Source organism: Anguilla rostrata, chromosome 9 (genome assembly GCF_018555375.3).
Source record: "Anguilla rostrata isolate EN2019 chromosome 9, ASM1855537v3, whole genome shotgun sequence".
NCBI lineage: Eukaryota > Metazoa > Chordata > Actinopteri > Anguilliformes > Anguillidae > Anguilla > Anguilla rostrata.
In genome coordinates, this window is record NC_057941.1 from 3,854,927 (window position 1) to 3,878,662 (window position 23,736).

Sequence of the window (23,736 nt, forward strand, 5' to 3'; positions counted from 1 at the left end):
GTGTGTGTGTGGATGAGTGTGTTTGTGTGTGTGTGTGTGTGCATGTGCGTGTGTGTGTGTGTGGGCATGTGTGCGTGTGTGTGGTGTTTGTGCAAACATGCATTATTTAATATGAATAAAGGCAATAATGTAACAAAAGGGTACTCTGAGGTCAGTTTAAAATCACACCATCCCAAAGCTTCTTTTAAAATGCTTCTTTTTTATTCCCGCATGATCTCATGTGTGGAATTAATTTCAGCTCTGGGAATATAGGGCGCTAAGATAAAAATCTGCCTCCTTCCCCCTCCCCGATGCCTCCCCAGGACAGGGGTACTGCCCCCAAACAGGGGACACAGAACTCAGCCCCGCAGGTGTGTCCAGGTTATGCAACCGCAAGTACCATGGGGGGGGGGGGGGCCTTGTTGACCGAAACCTCCCCCCAACAGCCTAAATTTACTGCATCAGCTTTCCAGTGACTGCTTTCCGGGAACGCAGCAAAAGCTGAATCGCGATGTCTACTCAACTTAGCTGAACTCGATTTAGAAAAACACAAGGTAGTACCTCTCTCCTAATTGAACATAATCAACATAATTCAAATTTTAGTGGGGGGGGGGAGGGGAAACTCAACATGTCTTGTTGACATAGCGTAATAGCCGTACATCCAATTTAACATGTTAATACCAACCCAGGTGTCTACATTAACATCTCCAGCTCCCATCACGCATATTTTAACACTTGACGCGTACGTACGTATGTCACAACACCTCCGCGTGTGAATGTGGGAGTAAAAATAGCCTTCTTGTTAAATGATTTTCAACGCACTCTTTGTTTGAACTATAGTGGGTTTTTTTTTTTTTTCATTCGTGTCAATTATAATTGAAAAGCCCTCAGCCTGACTTTGCGCAAGGAGAAATTTTTAGCGAAATTCTGACAACAGCAGCTCGTCCGTGTAGATGATGAGATCATCTGTAGCGCTGGCGTAAACTGGCGGGGTTTGGGGGTGCCTCTGGTCTTACAGCAACGAGACACAGAAGGCCACAGATGGCATTGACTTACAGCAGTGAACGGCTGAGCTAATATATGATTGTTCCTCAAAAGCTTCTCGTTTTCTGTTTCTTGTTTGTTTGTGGGTCCTTTTGGTCCAAAAGGGACTCACTCTCGATCACAATCGTACTCAAATACCCATAATTCCCCTGCCCATCTCACGCCATTCCGTGTCATGCCAAGACTTCTGTGTCGTTCTGCCTTTCATTTCAGAGCCAAAATGGCGGGGAGGGGGGGGGAGTCTTGGAAATGACAGGATAACACAAAAAAGTACAACTTTTTTAAAGAATTCTAAAGGCGTTTGGGGAAGGAAAGGGAAAAGAGAGAGAGAGAGAGAAAAAGGCCGTTTCAGCACATCTGAGCGTTATCACACCTTCTCTCTGAGGAGGAGCAGGTACGCGTTTGGACAAAGCCGCACACGCTCACCGGTGCGGCGCGGTCCCGGCGCTCTGCGTGGGGGGATCTTATCGGGAAAGCGGCTTCGGCGGGCTCTGATTAGCCACATTGCGCAACACCCCATTTATTTCTCACAAGTTCCGCGCGTTAAAGATGGAGATAACTCCAGATGCGTGGACGAAGGACGAATTCTCTGCACGCATATACACTGTCTTCATAAAACACGGACAGTATATAGCTTTTATTTTTCCCTCTAACAATATGGCACAATTATTACTCTCATGATAATTCTCCCTGTATAAACCTACCCTATGACCCCACGTGCAGAAAATGACCTTGTACATTAGTGCTCTGTTTGCCCCTTTAGGATGTGAGACCTCATATTTGTGATTAGAATGTTCTTAACTGAACATTCTATTGCTGATGTCACAATCGCTACTGGTAACCGAATGCAGTGGAGTTCTAGAGCACTGACTAGAGTTCTAGTTTAAAACAAACAGCATCCACTCTTTAAAGGGTTAAATATAATTGTCCTGCTGATGGGATTTTGGGTCACGTGACTACGCTCCACCGATAGATCCATGTCAGTTTTGGTGTGGGGCAAAAACAGCGCAGGTTTATAGTCGTGCACTGTTGGCCTGAAGAGAAAGATTAACCACATAAAAAGTCACGGCGGGAGAACTTAATCAATAGATATGATGATTGGAGAGCGTCGGCCATATTCGGTTTTCTGCCCCGCGATGACACTAATCTTCTCACAGGCGCATCGGTCCGGGGGCACACGATGAAGAGGAGGCATCGAGTTGGACTCGCCGGCAATTATGACGGCATCCATTACTAATTAGTCCCGACAGCACTCCCTCAAGCCGGGCCCGATAAATGGGTGTCTATAACCGCTAAAAGTCATGTTGGTAATTACTGCTCCTCCAGGGGCAGGGGATGGGGGGGGGGCGTGGCCTATCACGGGCCTCCCAACGGGTCATTTTCGTAGCTTTAATTACAGGCGCAATTGTGCTGTTTAAATTTGCGCTGCATGTGGGCGGTCACAATCGGGCGCGCTATGCTGGAGCAGGTCCACTCTTGGGAGGGACTTTTATGCTCCTGCCATTCCGACTGCTTGCTTTAAAAAAAAAATAAAGAAACGATAAATAAATAAAATTGTGAGTATAAATTAAATAAAAACGATACACATCAAATACAAAATGGTACAAATTAATTATCTGCATATAATGTTTGTCACGGGACTACAGTTCAATTTTATCTTACGTTTAAGTCACATGATCAGGACTCTGTGGCATGGAAGGCTTTGAGGAAGAGGAAGATTACTGCGTGAGCTGAGCTAACTTCAGTCAGGGAACCTTCGAGGTAACCAGAGGGGGTTATTTAACGAAGCAGGATGTCTGAGTTAGCTGGATAACTGTGCTGAGTAAAAAACCCGGAACAGCTCTTTTTACTTCAGTCCAAAGTTGCAGATCTGGGAGAGTTTTCTGGGTTTTACTTGGCGCAGCTATCCAGCTAACTCTAGTCATTCTGGGCCCAGGTCAGGTCAGGGAAGAGCACCGCAGCGTCTCTGCGTTTGAGCTGAATAACCGGGCAGCCTGGGAGGGATCGGGGAGGACCGGAGATCTGAGAGCGTTCTCTGTCAGGTCAGCAGATTTATCAGGGGGCCTCTTTGAAGCTTCAAAATGAGCCTTTTTTTTTACGAGCCCAGTTTTTGATGCAGGCCTGGATGCTCTACTTCTGGCCTAATTAATGTGCTAAAGCAACGATTCCTTTCTAAACAACCACTGCCTCTTAAACAGCCAGCACTGTCATTGTGTGTGTGTGTGTGTGTGTGTGTGTGTGAGAGAGTTTGTGTGTGAGTTTGTGTGTGTGTGTGTCTAAGTGTGCATGTGTGTGTGTGTGAGAGAGAGAGTGTTTGTGAGTTTGTTTGTGTGTGTGTATGTGTGTTTGTTGAGTGTCTAAATGTGTGTGTACGTGTGTGTCAGTGTCTAAGTGTATGTGTGTGTGTATGTGTTTGTGTGTGTGTGTGTGTGTGTGTGTGTGTGTGTGTGAGAGTGTTTGTGAGTTTGTTTGTGTGTGTGTATGTGTGTTTGTTGAGTGTCTAAGTGTGTGTGTATGTGTGTGTCAGTGTCTAAGTGCATGTGTGTGTGCATGTGTACGCCTGTGTGTGTGTGTATGTGTTTGTGTGTGTGTTTGTGAAGTTGATTACTTTACTGATACCGATGATCAAAGCTCTCGAAATGAAAGACGGAATATCAAAGCTCGGAAGCAGATCACATGACAGTTATTCAGTGACCAAGCGCAGCACCCATTTACTGGTCACATCTTGATCAATCTGTATAATGGAAGACGCTCGGATGGATAGTGAGGTAATCCCCCCCCATCCCCTCGCCCCCCCCCCATATGAATGACACCGGCAGCGGCTCCTGCTGTCTGGCTGCTGACAGGCGTCTTGTCATGCCAAACACGGAGTGCGAGGATGATGGCTGGGTCCGCAGGGTCGCCGGTCCTCAATCATTTTTATGGACCGTATCGTGTCGCCCTATAGATCATCAACGTGTGTTTATTGCTCGGGCTAGAAACCCATCCTGGACGAGGCCTGGGCCTACGGGCAGTGTCAGAGGTGTTTGATGGAACGCAGGAAGCCACCTCTTCGAGAGGAAAGCGAGCGGCGCCGTATTAATCTAAGCTCAACACCTTTGAGAGCACGAAGTGGGGAAGAGGAAAAAAAAAAAACATTTCGCATTTTGCACAGACGGCTCTTGGTTTTAAACTGGGTATCGCATTGTACACAGCTCCTTCTGTTCATTACAGTTACTAAAGTACACATTTGCTTATCTGTTGTGACTAAGATAGGTTACATTTCTTACACAAGCACCAATGAGCACACATACACACACACACACACACACACACACACACACAAAAACACATCATGTGATCACATGCAAGCTGCAAGACTTTGCTACTGATTGGCTGTCTTATCAACATCCAACAGATACCAGTGGTCATTTTGTTTCCGGAAACGTTCGCCTCTGAAGTTTGGTGTTTACTCCCACCTTGGGCATAATTACATTTTTATTAAAAAAATAAGAAAAGAAAGCCAATGCACCACATGCTGTCAATGACCTTTATATTGCTCAAAAAAATATTTGATCATTATCAAATGAAAGCATCGCCCAAGCTCTACCCCAAACAAATACTCGTTAAATCAAATTTATATAAAAAAATTTACAGGTGCAAATTATGTCTCCAGTTAGATTAAGAGTTGAATCCTAAATCAGGCTCTATGCAGAAAGATGAGAGGGAACACATTCCGAAATAAATTATTGCGAAAGTATAAAAGGTCAAAGCTGGAAGGAGCAGCTTCAAGCAAGACACCGAAGATAGAGTATTTTGGCTCCAGAACGCATTAGCATTGCAAATGTATTAGCTAGGAGCACGTCGAGATGTTCACAAGGACGCTCTGCTCAGATCTACTGCTCCAGAACTTGCTCAAAACTGCTCAAAAACCTTGAATTCACAGCTGTTTTGGAAGGCACCTCATCTCCGGTTGGGATACTGCTGGCTGAAAAGGTGAGGGAACGCTTTTAGCTTTCCCTTTCGTCCAGTACGTGTTCAAGCACTCTTGTTTTTTAATTAAACTTCTTATGAGGTCCAGCTTATCCTGCTGCAGTATATCAATGAGAATTTCTCCGGGATGCCAGGGATTAATTTCGGAGATGGAGTCAGGGACGTGCGCTCCATAAACCCAGCTCTAGCATTGGCTAGGACCCACTTTCAGGCCGCGTCTTGCGCCTGGAAATCGCCACGTCAACCATATTCTCGGCCGTTATGTTATTGCGCTGAGGATTGATAGTGATTATTTCGGCTCCCGAGAACCATTTTGAGGAAACGTGCAGTATGGAGAGTGGTGAGTTAATGGGCCTCCACCCCGGCCTGTTCGCCGATTAATAAGTGTTCTGCGGACAACAGTTCAGTGTCCACAGGCCATGCCAGTCTGAAACAGTGTGTGGCAGTGTAGCATAATGGGTAAGGAACTGGTCTTGCAACCTAAAGGTCGCAGGTTCGATTCCCGGGTAGGACACTGTTGCTGTTGTGCCCTTGAGCAAGGTACTTAACCTGCATTTCTTCATTATACATCCAGCTGTATAAAAGCATAGCAATGCTATGTAAAAATCTGGATAAGAGCATCTGCTAAATGCCTGTAATGTAATATAATGTAAAAACCACTGTGCAAATACACAGTGGCATGCTGTGGATTGGTCAACTCTGACATGCCACACCCACAATAGCAATGACTGACAGCCAAGGTTTTCACACTAAACTGCAGACGAGCATGTGTACACAGCCTCGTGGAAGCTCTGGCTTCTGAACCAGGAGAAGGAAATAATTTATATAGTGCCTTTCATGACTCTCAATGCACTTTATGACAAGGGGAGGATGTGACTCAACACCAAGATGATGTAACTGCAAAACGTTAAATGCTAGAAATTTTGCTAAAACAGGGGGAAACCACTAACTGTCCATGATATAGTATCTTTAATGGTCACAATTAATCAGTACCATGGTACAGTACCTGTCATCTGACAGACAGCTCTCCCTTCTCATAGCAATCATGTCACTACACTGGGGCTCTGAACATTTATTCTGCTTCATCCAGAGGGCTACATGCTAACTGTCATATTGTGACATCATCTCTGACTGAAATTCTTGCTGTGACAACATTCTCCTGCAACAAAATTTCTTATTGTGATGTCACCCCTGATAGAGACTCTCATTGTGACATAACCTCTGACTGACACAGCACTCCTGTAGTGACACTCTCCTTGATGAAAATTCTTATTGTGATGTCACCCCTGATAGAGATTGTCATTGTGAAGTAATCTCTGAATGATGCAGTACTCTTACTGTGACATCGTCCCTGACAGAGGTTCTTACTATGGCACCCTCTCTGCTCTCAACAAGCGCATTATCATACTGATACATGTGATTCTAGGCTGCAAGGTCTGCAGCAGTTTAGTCCAGAAGCTGAAATTACACCCTGCAGATGACTGACTCATACCTGTCATTACCCGGGAGAGACGGGGACAATAAATTATAGAAACTATGCGTTTCGTGGTCATACAAGCATTGTCCATAGAAAGGAAAAAGTCCTTTACACACCCATGTGAATCTTTTTCTTTCTGTACCATAAATATATATACTTATGTATTTTTTTTAATTATTATTTTTTCAAAATAATTTGTTGCATGCATATTAAAAAAATATATATTTGAAGGCAGCTGACTTGAATTACTGCTCTGTTTTCCAAAACCTGATGCTTGCTCCGTTCTCAGGCGGCGAGCGGTTAAATGGCTTGCTTAGCAGCGGGACAAGGCTGCTAGCTGGAGCAGTTAACTGGCAGTTGGGCAGGAGAATGAAACACTTCTCCCACGTGACAGCTTTCTGCCTCCGGGTCCAAGGCTGAGAGACACACACACACGCACACACACACACACACACGCACGCACACGCACACGCACGCACGCACGCACACACACACGCACACACACGCACACACACACACATGAATAACCCTTCCAGCTGAAATACTTTGGAAAAAGCCTGCGTGTCTGCCCCGGCCAATCACGTTGGGGCTCATCGTTTCACACGGGGAACTCTTTGGGATGCATGGACATGCAAAAACGCGATGCTCTTTCATCTAAAGGCGCAGCATAAAGCATGCATTTAAAAACATGTCTCACATACAAACAGCCACCTGAGAAACAACAACAGGCCTTCTGTGGTCCTTTCAGTGTCATAAAAGCAAGACGTCCACCACAAATAAAGAATACATTTTGACATTTAAAAGAAATGTATCAAACATGATCTTTGAATAGCATTTTAGGACAGACAGACAGACAGACAGATAGATATATAGACAGATATAGATGGAGCGATAGATTGATAGCTGTGAATCGCCATAATACTCAAAACAAAATTCAAGAAACAAACAAAAAGAATAAGTTTCTGGAATTCAAACCAGGTCATCTGCGTCACATGTGGCTGTACACATAGTTTTATTTTTATTTATTTATTTTTTTAAACATGCTCAATCCAGAACTATCAAGCTGCAGTGATACCCTGATTTCTCAAAACCCCATTCCCAGAGAGCAAAGACAGGGATTTATAGACATCAGCAGGGCTGGAAATCTAGTTTAAGAGACGTTTTGACATAAAAACGGACTAGGCTAAGCCCAACATAGCTCAGGCTTTACCCGGATATAGCCTGGCTGCAGCCAAGTTGGCTAGAAAACTTTCACGTTCAACCACATGTAGCCTGGTTTTCACCTGGATGCCTAGATGGCACGTCACCGACTTTTCACCACAAAAATGTTTCCAGGGTTTTCACAGAAGGACAGAAAACACACTATAAAACGCCCCAAAAAAACCTCAATCAAGAAGACCATAGACAGGTTCTTTCCCACAACTGGGACAAAATTGTAAAATGAATGTAGGAAAACGTCTGTATTGCAGGTTTTCGTTAAGTAACAATCTCGTCAATAATTTCTGGTCAGCTGCCCGTTCATCTCTTTCTTTTCTTCTAGGTTTAAAAAAACAAAAAAAATTAAAAAATCAATCTGAGATATAACATCAGTTTGCCAAGTTTTTTACAAACGTAGCATTTAGCCGCTTATGCAGGCTCACTTCACGTCTCCGCGGATTCATTTAATCTAATACCTGCTACGTTTGAGCACCTCGGCTAGCGTGTAGCGAGACTATTACAGTTTATTGTTGGTCATTATCCGGCACTTATAACGCCATTGCTCCCGTCAGCGTGGAGCGCGCCGTCCTTTCAGCCGCACAGGTAATGAACGAGAGGTGCGGACTAATAATCGCTCTACGCGTGTCATCCTTTCCCGGCTAACGGGGGCTAATCTTACACTCCTCCTTCAGTCGCCGTCAGAATGATGGAAGTACAGAACAGCCGCGTCGCTCCGATAGCTAGGCCCAGGCCTCCCCCAACAGCTGCAGCGCCAGGTTGCACTTCACGGTGAGAATTTCAAATACAAAAAAATAAATAAATAAATAAATTTTAAAAAATAAATTAATAAAAAGGGCTTTTCGATGGACATCTCCGTCATTCGTTAGTGCGGTTCCGGAACATTCTCGAGTGTTTTTAATCAAGCCTCACTCCCGTGAACTTGGGTCAGTAGCATTTCCCCTCTTGGTGAGATTCTCAGAGAGCTCTTACGCACCACTTATGCATAAAATAAGAAATATGAAAGTGCTCTGGGTTTTTGGGGGGGAAGGCAGCTATACAGCTGAATTCTGGGAAGGCTTCTCTTGACCTTCAGGGTCCATTATAATGATCCACCTCGTAACGAATCTAAGCCATTTACCGTAACAACATCATCTGCATGTGCCGGTCTACCGTCCCTGGCAAACAGCAAAGTGGCTTTATTCCCACATGATCTACAAGACAGTTGCTCATTATTGCAACAAAAAAAAAAAAACTTGGCTAGGATTGCATTTTCAGTTTTAAAGAGTTTTTAAAGAGCTTGCAGTAAGGAGTGGGGGTTGGGGGTGGGTTGGGGTGGGGGGGGGGGGAGGTTCTGTTCAGGAGGCAGAGGATAAATACCGAACACGGATTTGGTCTCTTTTTCCTTAATTAGCAGCTTTCATCCCACTGTGATAAGACTCTGTGAAAACTGTTGCAGGGTATACTAAGAAAAAACTAAATAAGAAAAAATCAAAATAAACCAAAATAATGCTTTGCTCAAAATGCTTTACAGTGACGAGGATGACCTCTTCTTCTCAACCACTACCAACATGTAGCGCCCACTTTGCGCCAGAACGCTCACCACACACATCAGCTGAGGTGGAGAGGGAGCAAACAATTTTTATCCAATTAAACTGGCAGGATGATTAAGTGGCAAGATGAGATTTTAGCCAGGAAACACCAGGGAACACCAGGGAACGCCAGGGAACACCAGGGAATGCCAGGGAACACCAGGGAACACCAGGGAACCCCTGGAACTCTGTGCAATAAGTGGTATGTACTCTTTAAAGACCACAGTGAGTCAGGACCTCGGTTTAACATTGCATCGGGAAGACGGCACCTCCTACAGCACAGCATCCCCATCAATGCACAGGGGTTTACTTGATCGGAGGCCCACCGACAACCACATCCAGCAGAAACGCAGAAGGGCAGCCTTTTCCCAGAGGGCTGCCCATTCGAGAACTAACCAAACCCTCGCCTACTTAGCTTTTACCATTCCACACAAGCAGGTCCTATGGGGGTATGACTTCGGACACAGAAACAGAGCTATTAAATATTACGCTACATCCTTAATAAAATAGAAAGCAATCAGACTTAAAATTCTCATCTTAAACTCACGTTGAACACTCAATAACGTAATGACTTGCCTCTGAGTCAATACTGACTTCGGGGTACACATTTGTGCAAGTGTGACTTGGTACCGGTTAAACCCAACAGATCATCGCAAAAATAGTCTTTTGTTTTATGTAACAATCTTTATCTGATCCTAATGTACTTCTTCATAGATACATGATGGAGTAAAGAGGAAAGGCTTTCTACAAAACAGACAAATTAAATCCTTTTTCGAGTTCGACTCAAGGCAAAAAAAAAAACATCTCCACGTTCTGCTACCCAATGACTAGCTAACTGTGCCTTCATCACAAATGCTTGATGACAGGATATTCATGAGCCTATGACATGGCAAGCAAATGGATATGGTTAGCCTTCTTCACGCAGAGTCGATGGAGAAGCCTACAGCCCTGCCAATGTAATCCTCTGTGTCAGATTCACCAAGTACCTCTGTAAATTAATCACTCATAAATTATTAAGACTACAGCTAAGGGATTCCTTTGTGTCTTGTTTTAATTAGATCTACTTTACTACCATAGTGATGTATACTGTAACAACATACTTGAGATAGTGCACTGTGAGCACTGGTTCAGTAAATAAACACTTCTCAGAAGGACACTGATGTCTTGTTCTGCGATGAAGGGTAAAAAAACAGATTTAGAGTTTTTTTCTTTTCTGATCAATAGGATTTTGACCTCGACCTTTATCAATAATGGCGTTCATGCGTTTTTGGAATAAAAAAAAGCAATTTTTCTTTCTCTCCACACAAGACCTTTTTTTTCCCCCCTCTGGGGATCATGGCATATCCTTTAACAAGCCTCCTGTTCGACAAAAACCCCCACAGAAATTCTCATCATAGGAGCCTTGGACTAAGTCAGATTGTTCCCCAATCGATGACTCTGAATGTGTTTTTCAGTAATGTGGGCGGGGGAGATGGTGCATCTTGAGCTTCTTGAAAGAAAGAAAGAATGAATGAATGAATTAAATAAAGAATGAAAGAACAGAAGAAAGAGAAAGAAAGACCATGACTTTCACCAAGCCTTCAGTCAGTTTTTTTTCCACACTGCTTCAATACAGAACTGAACTTGCACTCCCTGTGTGTGTCTGTGTGCGTGCATGCATGCGTGAGTGTGTGTGTGTGTGTGTGTGTGTATGTGTGTCTGCGTGAGAGTGTGTGTGCGCACATGCGTGCGTGTGTGTACGTGTCTGCGTGAGTGTGTGTGTGTGTGTGCATGTAATGTGTGTGTGCGTGTGTGTGTATGTGTGTGTACGTGTCTGCGTGAGAGTGTGTGTGTGTGTGTGCATGTAATGTGTGTGTGCGTGTGCGTGTGTGTGTGTGTGTGCACATGCGTGTGTGTGTGTGTGCATGTAATGTGTGTGTGTGTGCATGTAATGTGTGTGTGCGTGTGTGTGTGTGTGTGTGTGTGTGTGTGTGTGTGTGTGTGTGTGCGTGTGTGTGTGTGTGTGTGCGTGTGCGTGTGTGTGTGTGTGTGTGTGTGTGTGTGTCTGCGTGAGTGTGTGTGTGTGTGTGTGCATGTAATGTGTGTGTGTGTGTGTGCAGGGAAGGGGTCTGGATGGGACAGGGTGGTGGGGGCCCAATGTTAGATATTTTCATGGGGCCCACAATCCCTGGTGGCACCTGTGAAATCACAGAAGCGAGGGCGTGGGGGGGGGGGGGGGGGGGGGGTTTGGGTCAGGGGGTTACAACCCCCCCTCAATATTACAAAGCAGGCCAACCACCCCCCCCCAATAATATACCATGATGATACAAAAAATGATTTCATATAATAAAGCAACCTAAATAAATAGGTGGGGGACGAGGATTGCAGTTCTTGGGGTCTATGCATTTCACCCCCCCCCCCAAATATTCAAACTGAAGTCATGCCCTTGCACTGGCGTGAGACTCCCATTGGACTTCGCCCATGATCCCCTTAGAGGATGTGAGTGTTTGCCCTCTCCCTGCCTATGGGGAAATGGCCACAGTGATGATGCAGAGCAAATATAGTGGTGACATTGAGCTGTGAACACAGGAGTTACCCCAAACAAAGGCCCTCCCTTTGCAAGTCTTCTTTGCTGTGTACTTTTACATTATGTTCTAGCTTTTAATTGATGATCCTTTCCAAAGCAGAACTTTTTTTTTGTTGTTTTGTTACATATCCATTTATATGGCTGGATATATACAGAAGCATTTCAGGTTAAGTACCTCGCCCAAGGGCACAGCAGCAGTGTCCTACCAGTGGAATCGAACCTGCAACCTTTTAGGTTATAAGCCCTGTTCTCCAACCATTATACTAGAACTGGCCCCTGTTCATACCGCCAAAACCTTGCTTTGCCTCAAACGATGTAAGCTCGTTAGAGCATGTGAGGTTTTCAGGGAGGCGGTTGGGCTGCCTCTCGAATAAAAAACCCCCTGGGGGGGGAGACGGTGTTACCGGGCCAGAGCCCCCCCCATACCGCGGCATGTGTGCTCCCTTCGCCTGGGCAGGTGTAGGTGTTTGCGCCGCGAAAGCGCCACGCGATATCGCCGCCATCCCGCGGCGCGTGCCTCCGCTAGCCCGTGGCGCGGACCGGAGGTCGGACGCGACGCTGGGCGGTGTGAATCTGCGGGTCTGGCGCGATCCCTCATGCGCGTGTGTGTGTGTGTGTGTGTGTGTGTGTGTGTGTGTGTGTGTGCTTACTTTGTGTGTTTGTTTGTTGTTTTCTACTCCCCGTGAGTCACTCCAACCCCAAACCACCAACGGACATGACCTTCCCTCCAACTCCGACTCCAACCCCCTGTGTCCGCCTCGCCAAATAAAGCCAGGATGTTAACGCCAGGACGCGCGCTCACACACACACACACACACACACGCGCGCGCGTGAGGGATCACGCCCGACCCGCAGATTCACACCGCCCAGCGTCGCGTCCGACCTCCGGTCCGCGCCGCGGGCTAGCGGAGGCACGCGCCGCGGGATGGCGGCGATATCGCGTGGCGCTCTCGCGGCGCAAACACCTACACCTGCCCCGGCGAGGGGAGCACACGTGCCGCGGTACAGCGGGGGCTCTGGCCCGGCAACGCTGTCTCCCCCCCCCCCTGGGTTTTTTTATTCGAGAGGCAGCCCAACCGCCTCCCTGAAAACCTCACATGCTCTAACGAGCTAACATCGTTTGAGGCAAAGCAAGGTTTTGGCGGTATGAACAGGGGCCAGTTCTAGTATAATGGTAGGAGAACAGGGCTCATAACCCAAAAGGTTGCGGGTTCGATTCCACTGGTAGGACACTGCTGCTGTGCCCTTGGGCGAGGTACTTAACCTGAAATGCTTCTGTATATATCCAGCCATATAAATGGATATGTAACAAAACAACAAAAAAAAAAGTTCAGCTTTGGAAAGGATCATCAATTAAAAGCTAGAACATAATGTAAAAGTACACAGCAAAGAAGACTTGCAATGGGAGGGCCTTTGTTTGGGGTAACTCCTGTGTTCACAGCTCAATGTCACCACTATATTTGCTCTGCATCATCACTGTGGCCATTTCCCCATAGGCAGGGAGAGGGCAAACACTCAGATCCTCTAAGGGGATCATGGGCGAAGTCCAATGGGAGTCTCACGCCAGTGCAAGGGCATGACTTCAGTTTGAATATTTGGGGGGGGGGGGTGAAATGCATAGACCCCAAGAACTGCAATCCTCGTCCCCCACCTATTTATTTAGGTTGCTTTATTATATGAAATCATTTTTTGTATCATCATGGTATATTATTGGGGGGGGGTGGTTGGCCTGCTTTGTAATATTGAGGGGGGGTTGTAACCCCCTGACCCAAACCCCCCCCCCCCCCCCCACGCCCTCGCTTCTGTGATTTCACAGGTGCCACCAGGGATTGTGGGCCCCATGAAAATATCTAACATTGGGCCCCCACCACCCTGTCCCATCCAGACCCCTTCCCTGCACAATCACAGGACAGCCTTTCGAGGGGCCCCTGTCAGTCCGGGCCCATGGAACCATCCTAACTTTACCCCCCCCCCCCATAAGGCACCCCTGCCTGTTAAGAGCCTAAATGAGCCCAGATCAGTTCTGCCCCAGAGGCGGGAAGCTCTTTGAACCACGGTCGCCACGACGCCACAAAACACCCCATAATAAACACAGGCGGTGAGGTAAAACCTCAGCAGAATGCGTTTCGCAGATAAACTTATCAATAAGCGCAGATCAAAGCGTTGAGCGCAAATCATCCCTGACAGAGTACTTTCAAATGTAATGGAGTACATGTGGTCCTGACGGGAGTTGATTTAACACTAGTGGAGTGTCTAATGTAGCCTTTTCCCCCCCCGGTATATTATGTCAGGAGACCTGTTACAACAATCGATACCATCGAGCCTTCGCCTCGTACTCCTCAGCGAAGTTCTGTGTGGTGAACAGTGCTCCGGCCGTCGCCCTGTTGAGACTCATCAGCAAGATTGGGGTGGGGGGGGGGGAACCCCCTGTCCGGCGGACGGACGGTGATCACAACACAGAACAGGAACAGCAGCGAGCCACCCCCCCCCATCCCGTGCGTTCACTGCCAACTGGGCTTTGTGGATTACCACGGAAACGGTGATAATTTCCCGCGCGCGCGTATTTGCTGAAAGCATTAGAAGGGTAAAAGTCGTTATCCAAAACGATAATAAACCCGGGGGCGCCGTCGTCGTTCAGCCGTCGAGGCGCCGGAGCGAGCGCACGCGCGCGGGAACTTCCGCCTTTACGAGGAGATTAAAAACGTGCAGGTGCCCCCCCCAAACGAAGCCAACTTTTGGGCATCACGTTGGGGGGGTGGGGGGGTTATGGGGAACGTTTCATGCGGCCGTCGAATGCCAGTAGCCGAACAGCCACATTGCCATTGGAGGGGGATGTGTGATGTCACCGCTGGTTCACGGTGCCTGACTGGCACACTCGGTTTTTGTCACACGCTGAGATAAGTGTTTAATCCAGATTATCGCACACGAGGTCCCCGGGGACAGGGGCCATCAGATTGATGATTGCTGTGTGGCCCTCTTTCTGGGCAATACCCAACGAGGACCAATCGCAAATAAGTATGTAATCACATGACATAAAAAAAATGTTCAAAGCAGTCACATTCTTTATTTGGCTGTCTTGGTTATTGACAAACTGAAGAGAATTGTTTGTTTTTTTTTGTTTTTTTTTTGGTTTCTTTGGGAAGACCCACCAAGTTTCATATTCAAAAGAAAAATGTACAGTAGCTTCAGATAAAGGTGATTTGCCTGAGTAAACATACTGTATATTGGGTGACCTGGTTTAGTCCCCTTGTTAAAACAGACAACATGCACAGTAAGTATATTTAGTTTTTTTTTTTGTTTAAATACAGAAATGGCATAAACAACACAGATTGTTTCCTTGGGCTGTTTTTCCAAAAATATACACATGAGCTGCACTTCCAACACATGAGCTGCACTTTCAACAACCATGAAACAGCTTGTACAAATGTGATTATAGCATAAAGTATGGACGGTACATCGAACAGCACCACAAAGATAGTGATTGTCACTAATGTATAATCACACATTGAATGAAGAACATGTATACAGGTGAATGTAACATTTCCATCATCTAAGGTTGAATCATCTTCTCTGAAAGGCCTCAGGTACCATCACCAAAATACACAACTAAATAAAATGTGTTAATTCCACTCCCCAGAGCACACCAACAAGGATACCTCTCACCTGCCTCACTATTTATTAGTGGGTTTTGAGCATTTTGAGGTTTCCAAATGATTGAACTAAACCATTAAACTAATTTAATTTGATATTAAAATCCATTTTTATTCAAAGGAGGTGCTATAATCACTGAACATATGTTGTTGCTATGCTCAACTTTCAATACATAAAGTGTTAAAACCAACCTTTTTAAAAAAAAAAATCAATTTATACACTTTTTTTTTTTTTAATGAAAAAACAACCGTCACAGAATCGTGTTTCAGTGTAATTCTAAATAGTCATCACTAGGGGATGCTCTTGCATGTGGCAAAACTTTGTTTCCTCGCGCAGCAAGCTACTCCGTCAGCATCACTGTTACATATGTTTCCGCAACTGTTATGTTTCCAGGCTGTCGGTTATTGCGAACGTCTTACGGTGAGTTAGTTATAAACCAAAATCATTGTCCTGAAATATCTCCAGTAGCTGTCTGCCATTTTAAGTCAGCAGAGTCCTCCTTGGAAAATGCACTTCCATAATGAACCGGATTTAAAAAGGGAAGCCTCGCAGTGAACACTCTTGCGGGTTCACGTAGGCTACTGATATTTCAGTCGTCTTAGAAGGACACGGTGTACGTAACCGGTAAACGTACGCGGGAACAGTGGATGAAAAAGGAACTGTATAAATATACACGACACGACCGTGCATGTGTGCGTGTGTGTGCGTGCCTGTGCGTGCGTGGTGCGTGTGGCGTTTTTTTTTTGCCTCAAAATTTAATTATGGCCGATAAATACAGAAAAATGAATTCGATACCATAACAATCGTAACATCTATCTTCCCATTTTTTCCATGGAGACGAAATCGCAGTCTCCCAATAGTCATAATCAGCGAATTAACAATACAATGTAAGAACAGATAATGCGTGGAAAGCAGCGGTGGTGCTGAATTCTGCTAAGGTGCTTTGTACATGTGAACAGGGCTACCTCCTGGGAAAGCGTTGAATGAAAAAACATTTGGGCATCGGGCTACATTGATAGATAATTAGGAAAAAGACAATGATTGAGTACTTACCATATTGACTTCAGATACCATGTCTATACTGGCTATGTCTATATTCATTCCAACTCCAACCGGGGTACCTGCAAACCAACAAAATGGTTCGCAATGTGATCCGCCAAGAACTTGTTTATTCCTTCACAAAATGAGGCTTTCGCCACCTAACCTACATTTCGGATTTTAAGCCGCTACCGATGCGTAGCTGCACATTAGCCATTAGCACTGAACTCATCGACAAACAGGTAATACCTACACACATCGGATGCCCAACGTGACATAAGAAATAGAATCGATGATCTGCACGATACCCCCCAATTTTAAGGATAGAATAAAAACCGAATAGAATTTGTATTACATGCCCATTTCTCCTCCCAAGGAAAACGGGTCGTGTCTAGCTCTTTTGATTTCAGATCGTATTAATAAGGATCGGTATTAAAACCATCCCCAAATTGTAAAGGGCATTTACTACCTGAGCACAAAGCTGGACTTAAGGTGCGAACAGTAAATGCCAGACAAAATAATGATGCTGGTGGAATTTCAGTCGTCATTGTCGCTTACGGTTAAAGTTGGATTTTACGGCAACCCAATCACAAGTTTAATGATCCACCTCCATTAAATGCGTTATAAACAGGTCACTCCGTATCGTTTCAGACATGTGAAATGATCACTGACCGTTTATCGGAAATCTGGCCCGATTGATACACATATACCTTAGCAATTGGGAGGTATGTGCGCTTAACTTTAGCATGAGCCTAGCTATTTGCCAATTCACACAATTACACACACACATTGAATCCGTTAAATGGCTAATAATAAAGCATTCAGTTAGAATCCGTATTAAATCATTTTAATTACCTCCGAAATCTGGCCTCAATCGAATGTCATATCCTTTCAACAGTCTATCCACTGTTTCTTTTACCAGTGACATATTGCTAGGGTCATTGACACTAGAAGAAGGAAAGAGGTACATTCTTAGATGCAGTGTTTTCTATATCAAATATTGAAGTATTAAATATTGTGTATACAGTCACACAAAGTAAGGAACGTTTAATCTGACGACTTACCTTTGTGCACACACCACAGCCACAATTAACGGAAAGGTCCAAACCCCAAAGTAGCTCCTTTTCCTAATTCTTAACATCGCCATAGTTTTGATATGATTTTGGATTTCAGTGAAGACAGACGAGATCCAACTTATTCTGGCCAGTGCAGTAATTCCAATGTGGAGCGCATGCGCATACTCTACCACAACATCAAGGAGCCGCGGCTGCTGATGCTGGTGGTAGAGCAATTTCTGTGGCAGAGAAAAAATTTAAAGGGGAAAGCGAAGAATAAAACAAGTCAGTCAGAGGCGTTGAAAATACTTAGATAAAAAGATCGCCCTTACGCTGCTGATGCCCTTTGAATGTAAGGGAAGAATTGTAATAATGGAGTGATTCGCAGTGTTGGTTTTTAAAGCGTATTTTACACTTCGCACTGTTGGGTAGAACGACGCCTTCTTTCGGAAAACGGGTAGGCTACTGTTCGTGTTCCAGTTCTCATGCTGGTGAAAACGAAAGAACGATACCTTAGGTTCACAAGGATATGCGGGATCAAATGTGTAGTCTGTAGACTTTGTCAAAAATAAATAAATAAATCAATAAAACATAAGCCTGTAATCAATTATTTCGTTCATTCGGATCCCATGTGGCGTTAATGCTATTGGGGTTTCTAAATTAAATTGTTTAAAGCACTTATTATTATTATTATTATTATTATTATTATCATCATTATTATCTAGTGCAATTCATCAGAATACACGTAGTGTATTTTCACAGTCCCACAATGGTTATATCAGCAAGAGTTTTGGAAGGGAAACCATTCCCAAACTGCGAGTGCCACTGTGTACTCTATGTGCATGCGCGCGCGTGTGTGTATATGTGCACGCGCATTTTTGTGTGGTGTCATGTGTGTACAAATGTACCACGAGAGCGGGCAAAACTTAATAATTCGATTTGGCGGAGAATATCGCCGCATAATTGTGTGAGAAGGACCGCATTAAAAGCAACGTAAAACGCTGTGGAACGCAATATACACGTTTAACCCCGCGCTGTGCACATGCTTTATCGGCCTACATCCAATGTCTGATCATTTTCGCTACGTGCTAATGAGACTAAAGGTTAGACGCACCATTTCATTTGATTGAAGAATGAATTCATGACATTCAGAATAATAATTGTGATTATGGCATAGGCCTACGGCACAGTACACAGTGTCGCTGACGTTCAGTTCCCTAGGATCGGCATGTGTAGCAGTTCGAATTTAATTTCAAGGCAGTTGACTTAAGAACTACAGATAGGTTAAGGGTCCAGCCAAAATGTAAAACTATTGAACGTATTTTAGCTCACTCTCAAATGAAACGTCTATATCCAATAAGGTAAACGCATTCCATCGGCAAAGACAAGCAAGCAAGAAATCAGAACTAAATAATAAGCCATTCTGCTGTGAACCACTCTTCTACAAGACTCTAAACTGACAGAAGACTGATAGATACTAAAGGAGCGGATGGTTGTCCACCGCTCCACCACAGCCCCCACCCCCCCCGACCCCGAAACGTCACATAATGTGCATCCCCCTTATCCAGTACTCGAAACAGAAAATGAAGACAAAATAACAGCCTGGTAAAGGCAAGTTGATTTGTACCGCTCGGTCGTAAAGAGCGCTATTGCATTCTGTCAACGATTCCTCCACTATCACTGGAGCGCGTGCGCAAGCACGTGCATGCCCTCCTGTATTATCGAGCGATAGTTATACGAGCTAGTCTGTCCCTATCAAAGGACGGCCGCACGCGCCTTTTAATTTGAATACTCGGTAGTGTCCAGGTTTGTCGTTGGTGGAAAGAAGAGGTGGGTGGAAGATCAGGGGACACTGGGGATGGACAGGATGGGCGGGGTACGTGTGTGTAAGAGGGGTGGAGAGGGAGGGGGCGGTTACTCAGGGATGTCATGCCGGAATCGTGACGAATTATCCTCACTTTGGTGGTCAAACAACATACCACTTCAGACTAAATACGTTAAGGGTGGGCGTATAATGTACAGTTGTTGCGGAAAACGTGAAACCGTGGTTTCATGGTATCACTTGTAACAGAAAGACTGTACATTTTTAGTCCCCTAGACCGTTTATTTTTCTTGTTAGAGGATAACAAGACAGTGATATGGAAAGTATCACCTCTTCACAGTGACCAAAATTTCATAGAACAATACCAATAAAAAATTAAAAAATAATAAAATAACAAGCAGATTGGGCAGATAAATGGATCCATTCATTTTCCAAGTCATGTTTAAATGAACAAATGAAAGTTATGTTACACAAAATACTTCATAGTAAAGTTTTCATGAGTACAAACTTTCAGGGATTATTATTGTTCTAACAAAAACAAACAAACAAACAAACAAAAAAAACTTACAGTACATATTAGCTCAGTGACAAGTGTTTAGTCATAATGGAATGTTATAATTCTTGGCCAGGGGTTTTTATTAGCCTGGATTAGTTTACCGATATCCAGCACGTGGCTGCAGCGTTGGTCAGCTGTGCATGCACAGAAGACCTGCGTACACTGATAAAGTACTTTAGCTTATCATCAGTCCATGACACTGAGCCTATCTGTCAGAAAAATAAATAAATAAATAAATAAATAAATAAAAAAAGCTAAACATGCGTCCCATATTCTCATAACTGTACCCAAATCCTGTTTAATATTGCATTAAGCAATTTAATCCCAGTGCTAACAGCAGTGACACGAGTGAAATATTTGCATTTTTAAGTAAGCGTGTTTGTTTTTACGCTCATTAATTTGCCACATGCCACAGTGTTATTTCATTTGTAGTTTTGTTATTATCGTTTAATCCAAATCGTGTTTGATCTGTTGGATACATATCAATAGAGGATGGACCATGTAGCCACACAATCGCTTGAAGGCAAGGGATCTTAAACTCCATTTTTGGCAGGCCCCCGTTCTAAAGGGTTTTATGGTTACCTATCAATCAGTAGCTGGATGAGGCCTTGCCTGCAAGGCATGTGCACTACTTATATAGTAAGTCACTTAAATTGGGCATCGGGGTGCTGAAATATACCAAATCCCATCCAGGACTTTGAGACTACAGCTTTAACCCTTTAAGGTGCGAGATCACACACATGTGATTAGAATGTTATTTTTGAAAGAAAGGAAAAACATTACAAAAAGCCTACTTTTCAGAAGGGTGAAAGAATGGAGCAAGCAAGAATGTGGCAGTGCTTTTGGAGAGCAAATATCCACAGCATTTATTTATTTATTTATTTATTTATTTATTTATTTATTTATTTATTTATTTATTTATTTATTTATTTATTTTTCATTTTAAAGAAGATAAAGCTGTGCAAAATGAATTATATGTATATTTTTTTTCAGACTGCTGATTGATCATTGCGGATCACTGTCAATGGACGCAATGGACAAGGCTGTTTATGAGAGTTTATGAGCTACTTACAGTATAGGACAGATTGCGTACTGTGTGACTATGTCATCAGTGTACTATGCTTGTGCCCACTACACTGATTATAATCAGAAATATGACATTTGATTTAAACTTGTTTAAGTAAAACACATTCATAATATGTAATGATACAATATGTATAATAGAACTAAACTTTTTTTGTGCTTTTTGGTTAATCCAGTTGTTTACACAGAAATCGCATGTAAATGAAATAAGAATAATTTTAAAGTAATGTTTTACTTAAATGTCTACCTCTACTTCTGTAAAACTGACCAGCAAATGTATTTTAGCTGGTACCCTTATTCTGGGACTTATTGTACTTTTGTTTTATACCCCTTTATACAAGAGGATAGTTACTACCCAGAGGCAAACTCTGGGTCAGGACATTACATCACAAGCATCTTGCAGATGCTCTTATCCAGAGTGACATACACAGCTTTTGCATTTTTACATAATATCCATTCATACAGCTGGATATATGCTGAAGCAATTTGGGTTACTAACCTAGCTCAAGGGTACGTCCAGAGTGTCCTATTTGGGAATTGAACCTGCTACCTTTAGGGCAGTTCCTTGCTCATTATGCTAAGCTGCTGCCCCTCTCTACTGGTGGGGAACTGGTGGGGCAATGGAGGCGGTGAAGAGGGTTTTGAGATATAAATAAGGGATTGGCCACAGAAGCATAATTTCTCATGAACCCTTGGAAGAGTAGAGCTTTTTTCTACTATATATTTCAAAATTCAAAATGTTCTAGAACCCCATTGCTTTCAGTCACGAGTGGTGATTGTGACATCAGCATTAGAATTCTCAGTTAAGAACATTCTAATCACGTATTTGTGATCTCACACTTAAGCAGGCCTGGAGATCAGAACATTTGAGAACCCTTGTGCTGGAGCAATTCACATTTAAGAGGACTGCTTGGAGGTGCGACAGCTTCAGTCCACCAAGGCATTTAACCAGCAGCCATATAGTTCAGGTCCCTGACATCTATCCTTGATGTCCACTTCTTGGTTTGGAAATAAAATGGTGGCAACAGCATTAAATGTGCTTGCTTGTTTGTTGCAGATAGTACTGAGGTTTTTTCTTTTTTTTTTTTTTTTGTCTAAAAACAAAATTAGTGAGCTTGTTCATGTTTTATAAAAGCAGTAACCAGATACATTTCAAGAGACTTGCTGAAACCAGTGTGGACAATATGGAAATAAGTTTATAAAGTTAATCCTGTGCTACATCAACAAGAAATGTATCTGGAGCTCAAATTATCTAGGCCTTCATGGTTTTGGCTTGGGAACGAATAATAATATAAACCATTAAACGGCTGTAAGCCTGTCAATTCATGCAGAGGCAAATGTACTTCGGCCTCTTGAATTGGCTTTTAAGTGTATCCTCAATAAAATAAAATAAAATAAAATAAATAAGATCTAGTTATGGAGAACACAGCCACATTACCAAGGGCAGACAATCCAGTAATGTCTCGAACAGCTGATCTGATTACCAAAGCACTTTGTACGGGTTTGATATCATACCACAGTGTAACTATATATATATATATATTTTTTTTTTTCCTGAGATATCATTTCTAACCAGAAATAATTCCCTTTCATTTGATCATAGCCTGCAGTTACAAACTTGTACTTATTCCCTTACAGATTGAATGGACAATAATTAAATGTAGATTTCATATCACTGTGTGGCTGTCCATGGTGCTGAAATCGGCAAAAGCCCAATCACAGTTTAGCATCTGACTCATCATTATAATATTCTTTGTCCATTAAGGAGGGCACATGCTAATACTAGCATGTATATTAAATCTCTCCCTCACGGGGCGACACAATCACCAATTATACCCAGGGGATTATGGGCATAATTACCACTGGCCTGCTATACTGTTTGGACATTTTTTATGGTGTGTGTGTGAGTTTGTGTATGTGCGTGTGTATGTGTGTGTGTGTGTGTGTGCGTGCGTGTGTATGCCTGTGTGTGTGTGTGTGCGTGGTAAACCATTTGAAAGTAAGATTATAGGTTGCCTCTATGAAGTGAAATATTGCTGAAATTAATTACATTGTAGGGATATTGACTGCTCCTTCAGTGATGAAAAATTTTTCTGCTGAATTTCCTTTGTTTAAAGGTAATCCAGACGGCTTCACTGCAAACAGAGTGAGAGAAAATAAAGACACGTGTGGCGCTTTCCTAATGAGATTAAAGTTGACAGAGGCAAACAAATGAAACCACCTCTTTTCCCTTAGCTGACTCTTCTTTGCATTGAGGACTAAATCCATCTGTTGGCAATTCTGTTGGTTGTTTACACCAAAGCACAATGTATCAATCAGCAAAAGGCAGGGATGTATGTGTGTTTGAACTGGGGGTCCTTCGGAGAGCCAAAATGGCTATCCTGAAAGCCTCCAGATGCCTACTGAGGCTTACGGTGGGGTGTATTTAACTGCTTGTGCATAAGTAGCCATACGCGTTGGGCTACTGCACTATCACAGTGTGATTTTTGCCTTGCTTGCTCTAAAAAACACATCAACTAACTCCAACAATGCCTCTTTACTAACATCCATCCATCCATCCATTGTCTATACCTGCTTATCCTGCTCAGGGTTGAGGGGGTGCATGCATTAGACGAGAGGCAGGAATTCACCCTGAACAGGCGGCCAATCTATCACAGACTAGCTTACATGGTTCTTTCAACGAAATTACATTTTATTTGTATAGTGC

General features: G+C 43.7%; 1 protein-coding gene across 2 annotated transcripts in view; it reads right to left on the reverse strand.

Annotated features, from left to right (window-relative positions):
• Positions 1-18,096, reverse strand: part of LOC135262708 (gamma-aminobutyric acid receptor subunit beta-2) — a 67,275-nt gene extending 49,179 nt beyond the window's left edge. Inside the window, exons 1-3 of one of the 2 annotated variants that reach the window (XM_064349854.1) lie at positions 17,578-18,096; positions 17,369-17,460; positions 16,529-16,596 (exon numbers count right to left, since the gene is read on the reverse strand). In XM_064349854.1, coding sequence (XP_064205924.1) covers positions 16,529-16,596; positions 17,369-17,460; positions 17,578-17,660 — 243 coding nt within the window. In that variant the 5' untranslated portion in view covers positions 17,661-18,096. The remainder of the gene's footprint in view (positions 1-16,528; positions 16,597-17,368; positions 17,461-17,577) is intronic. The other variant, XM_064349852.1, reaches the window with a different exon arrangement.
• Positions 18,097-23,736: the final 5,640 nt, after the last annotated feature.